Source organism: Phalacrocorax carbo, chromosome 2, assembly GCF_963921805.1.
Source record: "Phalacrocorax carbo chromosome 2, bPhaCar2.1, whole genome shotgun sequence".
Lineage (NCBI taxonomy): Eukaryota > Metazoa > Chordata > Aves > Suliformes > Phalacrocoracidae > Phalacrocorax > Phalacrocorax carbo.
The window spans coordinates 56,587,921-56,605,244 of NC_087514.1; the positions used below are offsets into that span (position 1 = coordinate 56,587,921).

A 17,324-nucleotide genomic window follows, 5' to 3' on the forward strand; every position below is an offset into this window, starting at 1 on the left:
GGAAAAGACCCTTAAAATCATTGACCACAACTGTAAACCTAGCACTGCCAAGACCACCACTAAACCATGTCCCTAAGGGCCACATCTCCATGTCTTTTAAATACCTCCAGGGATGGTGACTCAACCACCTCCCTGGGCAGCCTGTAGACAGAGAAGGCATTGCCATTCTTAGTTTTCTCATGCAAAAGTTAGGCCAGGCACTTTCTATTCCATGCAGTGGACGTGCAGGCATTTTTCCCCCTAAAAATGAAACTGGAGGCTAAAGCCATCCAATGACATTGCTTTGTTGTGGCAGGCAAGTGAAAATCGGAAGCTCCTGAACGCTCTGAAGGGTTTGCTGGATGACTTCCGCTTGGAACTGCGGGATGAGGAGCGTGAGCGCCAGGGGCTCCAGCAGCAGTATGCCCTGCACAAGGCAGCCTGGGAGGTGGAAATGACTGAACTGAAGTGCCGCCTTGAACAGGTAACGTTCCCTCTGTCCAAAACCGGTAAAGAATGGCTGAGGTGCTTAATGTAATGGGAAATCTATGAGAGCCAAGAAAGGTACTATATTTATTCATTTTACCCTGGTGCCTGAAAGCCCTCCTGCAGCCTGAGCAAAGCTTCGCCTCTTGTGTTGCCTCTTGGATTCCAGTTGTCCCAGTACAAGCGCTCATGTAGTAGGTGCTGTGTATCACAGGTGAGGACAAAGGAAATTAACATCTTCTTGCTGTATTTTCTCAGAAGAGTTGGCTGGTAACATATCAGCTGCAGTAATGAGACGTGCGGGTGCCTGTATTTATTGGCATTTATAGGAGAGAAAATGTCTTGATGTTGGCACGCTTACAATTAGCTCGTCATTGTTCCTTGGCACATAACAACTGTGGTATTTGATTCATAGGAGAGAAAAGAGTTATTTAATGATACTGAAGTGTTAGAACAATATGTTAATATTAAACCAGCTATTCAAAGCTACTGGTTAGTGATAGATGGTACCCCACTGAATAGAGAGCTCTATCCCCCACCATGGAATACTGTTAGAAGTGTGTATATAAAGTCTGGTGCCAGGTGCTTCAGTGACATGTACGGCTGTTCGCAGAAGATGTACTGTTTCTGAAGCAATAAGAAAATAAATCAGCAAAAAACCCACAAGGATTCGTTTCCACAGCTGAAGGCACAAAAGCTCTAATTTTCCGCATTGAAGAGGGGAAGGGTGGGAGAATTAGTACGTTCAGGTCCTGAGAAAATGATTTGCAGTTTTAGAGATTCTCTGCAGAAGCCAAATATAATAATAATATTCACTGCTGGGAGGGTGGTACATTTAGGAGGATTTAGTGAACGTCAGAGACTCACTGTGACGCACAGAGCTGAGATGCGAGCACTGCTTTTCCTGCCCAGGTACTGAAGGCTGCTTTCCCAGAATGAAGGAAGAAGCTTTCTATAGCAGAGTTTTCTCTCAGCAGAATCAAATTCTCAGTTCAGCTGCTTCTTAGTGCACATGCATTTCCAGGCAACAGATCACTTGAAAAAGGAAACAATATCAATCCCTATTTTCACTCCTCCTAAAATAAAACCTCAATGTCAGATTTACCTTAAACTCGAGATGGCAACAAAGAGAAAGTTAGTCTGACAATGAACTGTCAATTTAGAGCTTGCATGCTTTGCCTTTGCATGGGTGATAAATTCCCAGGCTGCTGCTTTGGCTGGTGTTTGGCACCAGGACAGTGCTGCCGTTCCTGCCCAGGGAGAAGATAGATTTGCATCCTTCCGTCTGGTGGCTTTATCAGGCTTTTTGCTACCTCCACCGCTCCAGTGATAACAATATATAACATATGGTAATTATCAAGCCATGGGTGTTACTTTTTACATCTTTTTCCAGCAAACAAAAAGAATGAAAGGGGTCAGTATTTAAGAAATAAAACTGTCTTCTTTAGCCAATTCCCAAACTGCATTTCTATTTCACAGTAAAAACAGGTCCCTAATGCAGTAGGAAAAGGATAGCACATAAATTGTTAGAATATCAATTAGGATAGGGCAAACAATGTGAGTGTCCCACTGAGGTCTGGTGTACGTGCTCACAATTACAAGGAGGCAATTAAAAAAAAAAATATATAATAAGCCTGAAATAGGAATAATATAAACATAAATTTAGCTCAAACTGATGCTAGCAATTCAAAATATGGGTGTTTTTGATATAGGTTCAATTTCAGGACATATATGGGTCCTGAAATGGGAGTAGCTAGTGAACAACATGTAAAATAGCAGCATTACATATAGTCATGTTAACATCTTTTACTATTCCGTACCAACATGTGGCGTAACAACAGCTTTAACGAAATAGCCAAGTCTGTCATGTCAATGTGGGTCAGAGAACCTCTCATTATGTCATTTTGTTGTTTTGACTGGTAGTGATGAAGCAGCAGTCTGTACAGAGCTCCCACCCTAGGGGGGGTATAGAGCTGCCAAACCCTTGACAAACCCATAGAGAGTCAAGGCCTTTCTAGTCTTCACTGTTCTCTTCACTGCTGCTGTTTTCCACTTATTTGTGAAGCAGTAGGTCAATTAACAAGAGCATTTTCCTCAAGAGAGTCAACTCCTAATTAATAGTCACTCGCAATGGTTTTGCATTTTGATGCTTCAACTCGGCGTATAGGAAAAAAAAAAAGGAAAGAAAACTCTTTTGATGCAAAAGCACTGCATATCAGAGGTGACAATGTACTGTTGCCTGCTGCTTTGGAGCTTTACCACTGCATATATCATTAAAAATAAAATCTTGGCTGTCAGAAATGCATGTACACCTTATTTGGCAGAAGGATCCTTTGGCATTGTTTTTAAGCTAAGAAATAATAAGATTGCTCCCAAGTATGGGACTGTGATATCTCTGAGCCAATAAGGAGTCCCAGTACTTCTCAGCCTCCAGATGGGCAAGTAAAAAATCTCAGTATTCTGGGAACTGGGAACTGAGAAAGGTTTGGAAGAAGGAAGGGGTTAGTATGTGGGGCCAAAACCTGCGTATGCATAGAGAACTTGCATGTAAGGACACGGACCCTCACTAGGACTCCGACCAACAGTCCAGCTTCAGGACGCCTGGAGGAATATAAGCTGTGATGCATGTGGAGAGGCCTCTCTGGCCATCCTTAGCAGTTAGCAGGTTTAGGAAAGTCACATCTAGACTTTCGTGATAAGGAGCCACCAATGGGCCTTTCCCCCATGATTTGAGCTGTTTCATCAAAACAGAGGCATAAGGACTCTCTCCTTGCCAGGAGCATTGTTCTGCCTTCCACAGGCACCAAGAACTGTTTCTGAGTCTAAAGACACCACCTCTGTCTAGAGAAGGTTTTAGATCCCAAATAACTGAACACTAGGAAATTATTCTGAAGGTGTACCACTGTATAATTGCCTTGGTTTTGAACTCATGTTTGTACTTATAGGCTTCCTGTACTCTCAAATGGGGCAAGAGCCAGGGCTGTGGTCTGAGTGAGCCCATGGTCCAACATAGGATGACTTCCTGAATTTTGGCAGCCTGGGCAAGGCACTCTAATGGCAGCCCTGCATACTTGCGGTAACGCTCTTCTGGAGCACATTCTTTCTCCCCACTGCCTCACTCAGCTTTCCTGCCCGTCACAGGCAGCATGGCCTAGGCATCACTACCTTTCTTGTTTACTAACTGAAAGGCTGAGAATTTTCCTGGTGGTTGTGAAGAACTCAGTGGTTTATGGGGAGAGTGGGCATGAGTCTTGTTGAGGTTCAACATTTTGCTATTTTTCTTAATATTCAAAAAAATGGAAGAAGAAATTTGTTGTATAGGATAATCATGCAAACTGTATTTATTACATCTGAGTATTTGTTTGCTTTATAGATTGCTTTTAGCATTTTCATGCTTCATGCCAGTTAAAATATTTATCGCAGGCATTGGCATGTCTTTGCAACTTGGTATGCTTGCTGTAGCTCCTGCTGCATATGGCATTATTTTCCAGGAGGCAGCAGAGTTTTAAGGTTGAGTCTGCACTCCAGCCTGGTTGGATTTACCCTAGACACTCCAGTAGCCTCTCCTGAGAGCTCCTGTTGCAAGATGAAAAGTCTACAGGGGCATCAAAGGTCCTTGAAAGATGACTTACGTATATGACAAAGAACAAGTCCCAAATAGTCCCCTGTCAGGCTTAGGTGTAAGGAAACTGTATAGACTTTACTTCATTAGTCCCTTACTATTTTGGCTGATCTCAGCTCTGTAGTGACACTCATGAAATACACGATTATTTAGTGTCACAGCTGCTTAGTAAACCCAGGAGGAACTTGCAAGGGCGAGCGAGGGGGTGCAGACCACAGAATAGCTAAAACACAGAATCATAGAATACAAGGTTGGAAGGGACCTCAAGGATTTCTGGTCCAACTTTTCTTGGGAAAAGTATAGTCTAGACAAGATGGCCCAGCACCCTGTCCAGATGAATATTAAAAGTGGCCAATGCCAGGGGAACCACCACTTTTCTGGGGAGATTATTCCAATGGCTGATTGTTCTCATTGTGAAACATTTTCCTCTTGTGTCCAATGGGAGTCTCCCCAGGAGTAACTTGTACCCATTACTGCTCCTCCTTTCCATGTGACTCCTTGTAAAAAGGGAGTCTCCATCTTCTTTGTAACCACCCTTTAAATACTGGAACAAAATCAAAGCAAACAAACCTAAAAGAATGGATGCCACCATGGCTGATCCTGGCTGCAGCAGCAGTTTTGACTCTCACAGTCTCCACATGAAATGGAGCTGGGGACTTGTGGATGGACAGAGGAAAGACGTAGCAAGGGACAAAAGGCCATCACCTGAAGTTAGTGCTGCGTTTGGAAACTGGCAGCGGTCTTTTTACCTATTGCTGAACTAACATGTGGGCAGTCGATGTGCTGGGTAGTGGGTAGGAAGGCAGCAAAGCTTTCTGGCTTCTTGAGGAGCCACACTACCCAGGATGCTGTCTCCTGTCATGGATCTGCAGCACAAAGGTGTCTCTCCTGGGATGTTCTGCGTTTCTGCCCACAGCGCCTCTGGGCTGCCACCAAGCCATGCAGTTGTGTGCAGGACAGCCTCTCGCACATCACTGCTGGTCCCACAAATTTACACTGCACAAACAGGATAAGTGTGAGAAAGATAGTGTCATATCAACCTTGTTTAAAATAGGATGCTGCTTTCTTATAATTTTTTTTTTTTGTTGGTTGGTTAGTTGGTCCTCAGTCAGCTATTTCAAAACAACTGGACTTTGGAAATTAGTGGTAGAGGATGCAGGTGTTTTAAGATCTCCCTGTCAATGCAAGTGGCTATAATAGGATGTTCTCTGCAGCCCAATTTTAATTTTAACAATTTTAAATTACTTAAGCAATGACACCTCTGCCACTTACTTGGGGAAGCTGTTCTAGAGACAGTAAGCTTCACTCCTGAATCCAGTCTGAACTTCCCTTTTCTCAGGAAGTTTGGGCTTATTTTCCACATAGGGCAACATGAAGGTGTTGTCCTTCTGTCTTTCTAAAGGAGCATGTTTCCCAGCAGACCTGCTGCCTCCCCTTTTTAAGGATAACTTTAACTTCAGAGGCAGAAATGAGTTTTTGCTGCTTTTCACTCCAGTTCACCTGCAGAGCCAGGGGACTGAGATGTATCCCATTCTGAGTCACTCACACATCTACTGAGTTGCCAACAAAAGGTCAGGCTTCAGGGACAAATTTTTCACTTGCTTGAACTTACACAAAACCATTGAGCTCTTTGTTACTCTGACAGCGGTCCAGCAGTGGCCCAGGTTGGCCAGAGAGGTTGTGCAATCTCTGTCCTTGGAGGTTCGTCAGGATCCGACTGAACAAAGCCCTGTGCAACCTGGTCTGATCTCAGAGCCTACCCTGCTGGAAGCAGGGGGTTGGGCTAGAGACCTCCTGACACCCCATCAAGCCTGCATTTTCCTATAAATCTATTACCTTGGGCCAGCTCTTCTAATCTGATCAAGCTGATCCCTTAGCATGAAGTGAAGGAGAAGGAAGGGAAGGTAGCATCAGCTAACTACCCTAGAAATCAATCAGACAGCAGAACCTACAGAGATGGGGAGGATGATCTTGGTACACCTTGTGCTGCTAACACCCTCTTATGTTGGAAGGTGTGAGGAGCTGTACAATAAGACCGTTGCTGAGGGTTGTTCTGGGAGAAGTCTTTTCAGAGGATGAATGCACTGTCTTTAGGTTTCGGGGGCATTCAGTGAGAGCACAACGGCAGAGTAGTGGCTGAGGACGTTGTCCTGGCAGTTGTCTCAGAGATGATGATGAGGGTGGAGTTCATCTCCATGTTTTCTTCATTGCTGGTACCCACACTTGCAGCAGAAAAATCACAACTGATGTCTTAATAACATGAGCTGGTAGAGCTTGAGAAATTATTCCCTATGTTTTTCACTGTCTTTATTTTAAAACATTATTCAAGTTGAACATCTTTGATCATTTCTTGAGATCCTAAGGGCTAAGAATTGCCATAATTTTGCCGTTACCTTTATGGAGTTGTGTCTTTAACTCAAATCCATTGTCAGACACAGGTGTTTACCACAAAAAGTTTGATGTTCTAGTAATGTTTTATTTTAATGCCAGCTGGAAGGGAAGAGTGAGAACGCCTCAGGAGAAACAGCACTCACTTCTGATGCAAAGGGAGCTTTTAAAAGGGAAAGAGAAGAGCACAAGAAGCTTCTGGCTGAGAGTCATGGCGTGGTGATGGACCTCCGCTGGCAAATCCAGCACAGTGAGAAGAACTGGAAACGGGAAAAGGTGGAGCTCTTGGACAGGCTTGATAGAGACCGGCAAGAATGGGAGCGTCAAAAGAAGGAGCTGCTCAGGCGGATAGAGCAGGTAAGGCATCACTTGGGGTGAGCAATGGCTGGCTGCAAGCATGAGGCGTTGCACCGTTACTACACTCAGGCCAAGTTCAAGAGACTGTATTAAGAAGCAGCACAGGAACAATTTTTGTCCCTTGAGTACATCAGCGGTTCTCATGCTAGACACACAAGGGAGTAAAAGGAAAATGCTCATAATCCCTATAAAAGACCACTTATGAGAAATCAGCTCCAGGTTAAAGGCCATTTCCTGCCACATTTCAGTTACCCTGTCCAGGCATGGTCACATTGATTCATTCTGTTTGAAAGCTTTTGTGCATCTCTTCGTGCTAAAACACTCAATCCCACATGCAGGGTTATTCAAGGTTTGACACACAGCTTCCTGCCAAAAAAGTCTGTTCATCTGTGAATTAGCCACCAAAGATGCCGCTGCTGTGACTATTCAGTCTCAGCTGAATTCTTTTTCTTTAGCAAAGGAACCCTGGGGTTAGCATGAAGAGCCCTGACTGATAACAAATAGACAATTATCAATAATAAATATTCAGAGGACACTTCTGACCCTGGTCACATGAATTTTGTACACACCTCTGCTATCATTTGCAAATCTGATAATTGCATACCTCTCCCCTTGGTTTTTTGTGCTCATATGCACTTTTATCTACTTGGTACTAGAACTAAATTATACCTAATGGATTTATTATCTGGCTGGAAGCCACATAAAAAATGAAAAGTTTAATAAGGGAGAGTTAATACACCATTTTTTGACTGAACATTGTTCAGCTATGAGTCATGCATTCCAGGAAAAGTAAGAAAAACAACTGAAATTATGGGTCCTCAATTAACTGAATACTTTCTGGGTTTGGGACATCAGGAATGGAACTGCACCAGATTTGTGCATGCTCTCTAGGGAGTACTACGCTTGAATTAAGTGCAAAGGAGGTTCACAGGTTAAGTTGATGAAAGCCAGGTGTAACTTCATGACTAGTTTTTGAAAAGCGTTCGTTATCTGTGTCTCATGTTCCCATGCTTGGGCTGCAATAAGAAACTAAGACACCAGGCTGTAAATATTATAAGTACAAGATTAAACTTCAGTTTAAGCTACAGCTGTTAAATCCACAGAGAAGCAGTTAGGAAAACGCTGTACTCTACAGATATTTCTAAAATCAATACTAGAAGCATAGGCCTGAGTGGGCAGTGACCAATAGGAAGCTTTTACACACCAAGAAAGGTGATTTTTGAGCTTCTTAATTTAAAAATATCAATAAACTATATTCTGGATTTTTTAATCTCCCGATTATCTCAGGGGTTTTGCATAGACTTCATGCAGCTTGTTGAGCTAGCCCTTACAATGCCTTATATTGCAGACCAATAGTATGTCTCCTAAGATAAAAGAACAAATGCATATGAGGTAGGAGGGCTTGTAGCAGAGCTCTCCATCCAACTCACCTGGTTCCCAGGGTTCAGTGACAGAAGATGCCAAGTCCTCCATGGTTTCACTGGGCTGGTTTCTAACTGCTGAGTTTCAGCGACCAAACTGCCTCCTTTGGATCCTTCATGCAAAGTGAGAACTGAATAACCCTCAGAAAATTTCCCAATATATTAAGGAAGTAGACACAAACTTTTCTTTGGAGAGTCACTGATACATGTTTGGGTGTTTATGTCCTGTCCCTACGAACTACATTTTTTCATGTTATCTCTTCAGTGTATCCTCAATAGCTTGAGGGACTTAACCTCGTTAAAGATTGCTTTTTCTTTTCCCTGGGAATGGGGCACATTGAAGGAAATGTCAGGGAAATCCCTATTGATGTTACTCAGCCTTTAATTCTCATTAAACTTGACATAACCTCTCAGAGTCATCTTGGGAGAGTCTACAAAATAGCTCTTAACTAGTCCTGGAGCTGATCTCTTTTGTTACTATTTTGAAACTTCTAGGCTTCAACTATATATTTACCATATGACAGAGTTGTACACAGAATTAGCAATAGATAGGGGAAATAAAAAATATTATATCAAGCTAATTTCAGAGGACTAGTTGATCAGAAATAGCATTTGAAATCTTGGCTACCTGCCTGCAAATCTTCATAACTTAGTCTTTGCTTATAATCAAACATTTCCCTGTGTGACAGGAAGCTTCCAAATATTTGCAGGCTTTTAGTTGAATAGCCTCTCAGATTGCAGTCATGCCCTGCTGTATATGGAAACAATTAGTATATCTCTGAAGACCTTCTCTCCAGGCTTTTTCTCTGTGTATTCCATGTATGGCAATACGTAGAGGATGAGGAGACTACACCAGTGTGTGTGTTTGAAAAACGGAGTCCAAGAGATAGCAGAAGCCTGTGTGCCAAATTTCATGCTAATGCGTTAGGCCTGTCTGCTTTCACACAGCTCTTGAATAATACATTTAAGATAAGGGGGGATCTCCCACCAATGTATAAAACATATAAAATACTTCACTCTGAATGGTTATGGAAATACGGCTCACATATAAAAAACATGATGGCCTACTTTTTTCCAGAGCTCCAAGTTGTTGTTTTTTTCTTTTCAAGTACACTGTCACTTTGTTTTTCCTTAGAGAATCCCCCTCCACTGTGCTTCTAAAGCTAATTGTGCACAGAGCACACTGACAAATATTTAAACCCACAAAATAACCTGTATGGAATGTTGTGTGTTTAAAGGTATAAATGCACAGGGTCTCAAAAATCATTAGCTACTCTTGAAAGTTAGGCCAGCTTTTCTCACTTTAATTCTCCTGTCAGCTGTCTGAGATTCAGAGTGAGCCACTAAACTGTTTTCTCATAAAGGTCCCAGATCATTATCCTTATAGGATCTCTGATAATCTGGAAAGGCTTGCAACTGGAACTGTGTATACAGCAAACATGCAATTACCATTTCTCCTTGCTTTGGGTCTTGCCCCATATGCTGGGGAATGGACTCCAGGATCTCTTGAAATACGCTTTCTGGCCCCAACCTTTATAGGATACCTTAAATTAGCTCCTTCCAATAAAACTTTCAGATTTTGTATATCATGATCAAAACACTGAAGATGCATTCACCTTTTTGTAGACCTGAATCAAGCAAAAAACTCACTGACTTTAGCCCAAGTGAAAATGTAGTCATTTGAGACCTGAAATGTTTTGATCTGATTCTGTTTATTTTTCCAAACATATACAGCAAGATTAAAATAATATGGCTTTGTAGGTCCTCAGTCTCCAGGGTCCTATTATTGTGCAGGTTATTGTCACTAACCTTAGCAGGCTGCTCTAGCAAAGCATCGGAGTTGCTTATCAGATTCCTGCTGATATTTATCATGTTTGAAAATATCACTTCATCTCTCCTGTTGTATTTAAAATCAGAGAAAAAGTTGATCACATAATCTAAGATTGGAAGAGGTTCTAAGATTCATAATCTAAGATTCCACTAGTGGTTCACCCTCTTTTCACCCAGCTTTTGCAAAGTGTAGAGTTAATATCTTTGATGGCCGTTCTATAAATTTGCATTTTCTTCAAACATGCTTTTCGTGCCTAATTCATCCCTTTCACAATGTACAATCCCTGTACAAATAGTCAACTTTCTATCCGTGCATTAGGGCTAGACAGTCTTTTAAAAAAAGCTTTTGTCTTTTGTTAAGTGGAATTTTCCACCTCTGGAAAGAAGTAATGTGCATAAAGGTGCAACCTTTGTATTGCTGACCAGAAGAAAAATGTTTTTGTTTTGAAGAGACTCCAAGTCACTCAACCTTCCTTGAGCTTTGACTTCTATTGCTTTAGGATCTCATATCAAGATTGCTTTTAAATAACAGTTGATGTTGATTTGTTTCTTCAAAAAGCAGATTACAAGTAGATGCATTATTTTGTGTATATATACACACAGTGTTTATATATGTATACATATAAATGTAAACAAGAAAAACTATACATAAACACATTTAATCACTCAAAATCCCATGAGTAATAGCATCAAAGTCCTAGAGACTTCGCCCTTTGTGGAAGGACCAGCGCAGCAAAGCCAGTGTCCCTGGAGCCAGGCGATGATCTCGGCCTCCGGAAGGCATGGGTGCCTCGCTCCTGGGGAAGGATGAGTTCTGCAGAATGCCATAAGCTACGTGTGTAATGGCTGTTCATTTTAATTTGCCTTGTTTCCAGCTTCAGAAAGAAGTGAGCCCTCGAAGAGGAGGTGGTTTTCTGTGTGACCAGAAGGAGAGTAACCTTCGTCCATTTGCAACCCAGGGGAACCTTCATGTGCCTCGTTCAATGGGGTCAAGATCCTACTCCGATTCAGACGCCATTCAGTTTGATGACCGGTCACTGTCTAAGCTGAAGGAGAGTGATCGGTGCAGCGCCACAGAAAACCTCTTTTTGGAGTCGCTGTCTCTTGATTCCCCCGATGAGTCTGATGAGCACCGGTCTCGGCAGCTGGAGCGGGAGAAATTCTTGACCGGATTAACAGAAGTATGTGCTTCTCTACCTTTCATCAAGCCAGTGTGTTCACTCTTATGTCAGAATTGGTACAGCATCCATGCTATGGGAAGTGAGATATTGTGTTATGGGCACTGCTTACAGTTACCCAGTAGTGAATTTGGTATGGACGAGATTTTGTTCCTTGTTGTGAGCTGATTAGACCAGTGTCAATCACCTGAGAAACTGGGAGCCAGACTAAAGGGGCCAAAGATAACCTCACCTCGAGGCCATTTGTATTATGTATGATAACTATATTTGACACAATATATTGGTTTAGAAGGTTTTAAATCTCTTTCAGCTGTAAGTAGATACATATATACAAAGAAACAAGGGCTATATTTTGTTAGTAAAGCAGTGAGTACTGTAGAGGGGCACTTCCATTGTGGTTGCCTTCTAAATAGATTAGCATGACTAAGTGAGATGAGGTATTAAAAAAAATAAAGTTGTTATTGATCAACAAAGTACCTACCCTCAGACTACACCATAAAGATATAGAGATGTAAAAGGTAGTGCTAAGAGATGCCATTGTGCCATAGTGAATCCTGCTAGAATCTGCACTACCACAGGTTTACTTTCACGAGTTCCAGGTCTTCACAGTTCTGTTTATATTGTTGCTGAATGAAACCCAGGGTCCCTGGCCCCATATGCTGGTACAAAGTAGCCTGTGAGCTGGCACTCAGTGGCACTGAGAATGTCCACAATAACCACAGCTATACACTTTAATGGTTCCTGTGAGGTTAAAAACACATTACAACATCAAAATGGTAGTATCTCCTTTATTTTCTGTTGTTCCTTAAGTGTTAGCAGCTGTTACAGAGCCAGAAGCATTCAGAGACTGCTGGAAGTTAAAATTATCAAGCAGGCAGCATGTTGCTTGATGCAAGTTTTGAGTACTTTCTTTGTGCCTGAAAATTCAGATTTGTGCGCACGGGTTAGACATGCAGCTTGTACTTTGAGTACGTAAATACTGGTTAGGAGTACATATTATAGCAAATAGGGAAGCAGAAGCTTCCCAGTCAAAGATGTATCTGTGTATTCTGTCTTGAAAATTTGACCGCTCTGGAAAAGAGTTTGCCAAAAGGTCAAGATCTTGGGCTCCCTCCAGCACCAGGTTCACTGGTGTGCCTTGACTTGAACAAGCGCGCCTGTGAAAATTTTACCCAAGCATTTCTTTGACACCTATAACATTGTTACTTAGCTAAAAGACTGGGAAATCAAGTTCTCTGAGAGGAAGAAGAGAAAAACAAGATTAAGAGTGTCAAGAAATGTGACCACCCTTCTTACATTCTAAGTAGCCGTAGGTACCTAGATGTTTCAGTTAGATTTTCCTCCCTCAATGCCATAAATGTACAGCTGGCGCTGTGGGATCCCATATTTATTATTTCTTAGCTTTTATTTCATACACGTCCAAGTGCTCAGTTAATAATGTTGGTACCAGTGTCAGGGATCTACGTTTTGTGTTTAATTTTGATTGCTGCTTTCTTTCCTTCAAATTCAGTCTGATACTGAAGAAGGGGCATCTCTCTTCCCTTCTCTGTTTTTTCAGATTTTACCACCATTAATGAAAGCGTTGGCAGCAAAATTTGGTCCTCGGTGATATTTTCATAGCTTCTTTCCTTCAAAGCATGTTTTAGTGAAACTTGGGCAAACTCATCTCCCCTCAGAGGGTTTGCTCAGGCAAGACTGACTGGAGTTTAATGAATAGCTTAACTCAGGATGCAGAGAGGCAACTGCAGACTCCAGACTGTTCCTCTCCACAGTATTTTCTTTGTGGTACTAACAGCAGTAGAAGTTAATCCAGCCTTCACCCTGATTCTCCATTTAGCTAGATCAGATTTACTCTGTAGTAACTCCACTGAAGCCACCAACATTGTTCCAGACTTATACCCGAATGAATGAAAGGGTGATCAGTTTACTCGTATTTTTTCCCCTGACTCTGGGTAAATACCAGAAGGGTGTTTGCTGAGTTAAGCGGCGCTCTTTTTGAATAGTCACAATTTGAAATACACTTCTGTGTTGGTAATGTTCTTGATTTCACAGGTTGAATAAAAATAATAGGTACTAATACTCTTTTTTTTCTGGATCACATTTTATATTCCCTACATATTATTAGAAATATAAGCAAACAGTTAAAATAATAGCTGTAGAGCAATTGCTTCAGAAGTATCTGTTAAAAAACCCAACTCATTATGGGAAATGTCACAGGGAAATAATTGCCATAAAAACATCTTAGTGCCGTTAGCAAACTGTACGTATACCCCTATGAAAGAAGTAATAGTCTTCCCACACATTTAATATAGCTAGCTTAATGAGTTTCAACTGGTGCCATTTGTTGGTTCCTAGAGAACCTATAATGAAGTCTTATGTCAAAGGAGCCCAGTTTATCTCTTATTTCAGCACAGCTAGGCATAAAGCAGATTAATGCCACAGAACGAATTCACTCACAAATATAGGGTCCAAAGCAATATCTTGTACATGTGGAAAAAAACTATTTGCCGTTTACTTCCATTTGTGATTGCACAGGACTATAAAAGCTCAAGGCTGTTGTAGGTTTGGTGTACAGGCTTTCCCTGTGCACTCTGTTGTCCTGATAGGATTTCCCATTGTGCTACCCAGGTACAAAGGGAAGGATAATCCCACTGGCAATTTAAGATTCCTTATCAGAGGGAAAATCAGCCACTTTTTATAAACAAATATACCTGGTGGAACTAACTGGAAGTGAATGACAAAACACCCACAAGCTAATGCCACCAACAGGTTCAGGAATAACTTATTGTGTTTGTTTCTGTTTTTCTTCAGGAGGAAGAAACACACAAAGGAAATCTTCAAAGGTGAGTAAAATTTACAGGGGAAGAGACCAGCAAGTATTCACTTGCCAGAGCTATAGCTCTCTGGCACCCAAACCACAGAGCCAAGGCATAACTGTGCCGCCTCCTAAGCAGCCTGTGAGCCAGATTAATGGATTTACCCAGGGATTAATTTGTCTCAGTATGCTTCTGTTCTACTCTGATTAACTGGAGCCACATTCAGCTATGGTGCACAAAGATCAAACTGTATGAATGTGCATGAAGCTGCGGCATACGCTGAAGGCTATGCCTACCTTAGCAAGTAGTGCAGACCTGTAGACATCAATATATAGAGGAAAATGGCTGGTGCTGAGGACCTGACATGTCCCTGCATGTCAGGGATATTTTGCTTTGGACTAGTTCTGGGCTGATCCCATGGGTTTAATATCCACCAAACTCTAGAGTGCATTAGTTGTGTTTCTGGAGAGCATCTTCCAGCTCGCTTTCATCCCAAAGGAACACAGCCCATGCTCTCTGAGATCACCCTCAATGCAAACCAGAGCATCCAAACAGGAGATCCACTTCAAAACCGCACTCCTAATCTCACCTAACTCCCTAATGCAGATGCACCCTAACTGCAGCTGGTGCTTTTGATTAAAAACTCACGGTGAGTCTACTGTATCCTCCAGATCACTGATAAATACTGCTTGCTGAATCCTTACCTAGCTTGAGTTACCTCATCGAGCTGACTCTGATAACTATGCTCTTTTGCATTTTTAAGTAGTCCCATTCAGAAAGCTTCTTTTGTTTGATTTTTCTTAAAGCAAAGCAGTAGGACAACTCTGCTGAATGCTTGTCATTTGTACAAACTAGCGAAGTGTGGGAAAGCCAAGAATCCAGCATTATCACATAGCGATTCCCTTTGGTTGAATTATAGCACGCGCTCAACTCACCAAGCCAGTTCAATGTAACAGCATGTCCCACATCGCTACGCACCAGCTGTGCAGCCTGGGCAATCTCAGGAGTGGAGAAGGACTTGCTGATTTCCCAGCAAGACAGAAATACTCCACAGCTGCTTTGAAAAGCGTGCCTCGTAGTGTCGCAAAGACTCATTTTCTGTGAATGGTATATTTCTGAAATGCATCCTACTGCTCCATATTTCAGACATTGGCCAAGCAGTAATCCACGCGAAAGCAGTAAATTAAGAGCCATTAATAAACCATTTGGTAATTCTAATGACACATCAGGAATGCTTGCATTTCACAGCTATTTTAAAACTAATAAAAGGGAACTTTAATGAAAGAGAGGGCTAAAGTGGTTTCACAAAAATGCAGGTAGTGAAAGCCGAGTTTCCTGAGTTAGTCTGCTGCTGAAAATGAGTTGTTCTGTGAGAGTTTCCAAGCCTATGAGTGACACTCTCATGTTCCTCTCTCCAGGGCGATGTCCGTTTCTTCTATGTCAGAATTTCAGCGCCTGATGGATATTTCTCCATTTCTACCAGAAAAAAACTTGCCTTCATCCAGCAGCAAAGATGACCTAACCCCTCCCCTGTCTCCTGATGATCTGAAATACATTGAGGAGTTCAACAAGAATTGGGATTACAGTAACACTAGGAACCATGGTGGGGCCACTGAGAAGCCTGCTGAAGGCTGGGCAGAAAGGACAGAAATTGGGAAAGCCGGCAATGTGCCTACTTCAGATCCCTTCCAGGCATCATCATGGTACCTCACCACCAGTGTCACTATGACAACTAACACCATGACCAGCCCGGAGCACTGCCAGAAGCAGCCAACGAGGAGTCACGGTGTAAGCGAGAAAATGGGAGTTCGGGTCTTTCACAGCCCACCGGTTGTCCGTAGGTTTGATAACTCGGTGATAGCTGGCAGCGAAGGGAAAAACCAGGTTGAGCCAGACTTCCTGTTTTCTGTGACCAAAGCTATGGGGAATGTCGCTGAGACAAAAGGTGCTTCCTCGGATATGTTTGGAAGATGGTCTTGTGACCTGGCCAAACATCATAAGGATTTTCTGGAGAGTGGTCTTCATCCCATTGAACGTCCTATTTGCACTACTGTAGGCTTTGCCTCACCCTTGCACAGCTTGGAGATGTCCAAAAACATGAGTGATGATATGAAGGAGGTCGCTTTCTCTGTCCGAAACGCAATACGCTCTAACTCTAATTCAGCAGAGCCTCAGTTTAAGGACACCGCGTGTCAAACCAATGGTATGAGAACGACAGGGACGCAGACCACCCAGACGATCAGTGTTGGCTTGCAGACGGAAACCCTGCGCAGTATCACCAGCAGTCCACACAAGTGTCTGACACCAAAGGGAGGGTCCACGCCTGTCTCTTCACCATCCAGAAGCCTAAGAAGCAGGCAAGTGACCCCTGTCATTGAAAAGGTCCAGGCTAAGTTTGAACGCACATGCTGCTCCCCCAAATATGGCTCTCCAAAGCTGCAAAGAAAAATCCTTCCCAAATCAGACCAGCCAAATAACCGGACTTTGCCTGGCACACCTCAGAAAGGATTCAGTGAGTCCGCTTGGGCTAGATCAACTACTACGAGGGAGAGTCCTGTCCACACCACCATCAACGATGGCCTCTCCAGTTTGTTCAACATTATTGACCATAGCCCCATCTTTCATGAGACCTTCCAAAAATGCCCCAGGTCTAGCAGCCGGTCCAGGTCAGCAGAACCCAGACCAGAACTGGGCCCATTGCAGGAGCCATGCACAAATGCCCGTGGCAGATCACCCAGTCCTCTCCGTTTGGGGACAGAGATGCAAAAGGATGAAGGGACTGAGGTGACAAGTATCAGGCAGGACTTATCTGCTCCTCCAGGGTATACGCTTACAGAAAATGCTGCCAGGATCTTGAATAAGAAACTTTTGGAGCATGCCTTAAAGGAAGAGAGAAGGCTACCTTCACACAGCCCACCAAATCTTAGCAATGACAACAGCACAGGAGAAATTATCAAAGTAGATCCAGGGTCCATAGAGGTAATGAGTTTGTTTGTTTTTCCTCCTATAGCTAAATGCACTCTTCTTTGAACAAATGCATTATGAGATCTCTTGCAGTCCTAGTGAGTATTTACAATGAATATCCTTGTCCTGCTGTGGTACCATCAGCGAGTCCCAGTTATGAAACTATTGGATTAGTCACTGAAGAACTCATTAAAGAATTGAGTTTCTATCCTGACAGCTTATCGGGCTTGAAAGCGTCAGAAGAGCTTTATCCTTTAAAGGATAAAGATGCCTTTACAGGATA

At 42.6% G+C, this 17,324-nt stretch overlaps 1 protein-coding gene across 7 annotated transcripts in view; it reads left to right on the plus strand.

Moving 5' to 3' along the window:
• The window catches only part of MTCL1 (microtubule crosslinking factor 1), a 110,774-nt gene that overhangs the window by 85,838 nt on the left and 7,612 nt on the right, over window positions 1-17,324 (plus strand). For all 7 annotated transcript variants that reach the window (XM_064442989.1, XM_064442990.1, XM_064442991.1 and 4 more), the window contains 5 exons: window positions 296-463; window positions 6,578-6,832; window positions 10,959-11,264; window positions 14,073-14,104; window positions 15,496-17,056. In XM_064442989.1, coding sequence (XP_064299059.1) covers window positions 296-463; window positions 6,578-6,832; window positions 10,959-11,264; window positions 14,073-14,104; window positions 15,496-17,056 — 2,322 coding nt within the window. The remainder of the gene's footprint in view (window positions 1-295; window positions 464-6,577; window positions 6,833-10,958; window positions 11,265-14,072; window positions 14,105-15,495; window positions 17,057-17,324) is intronic.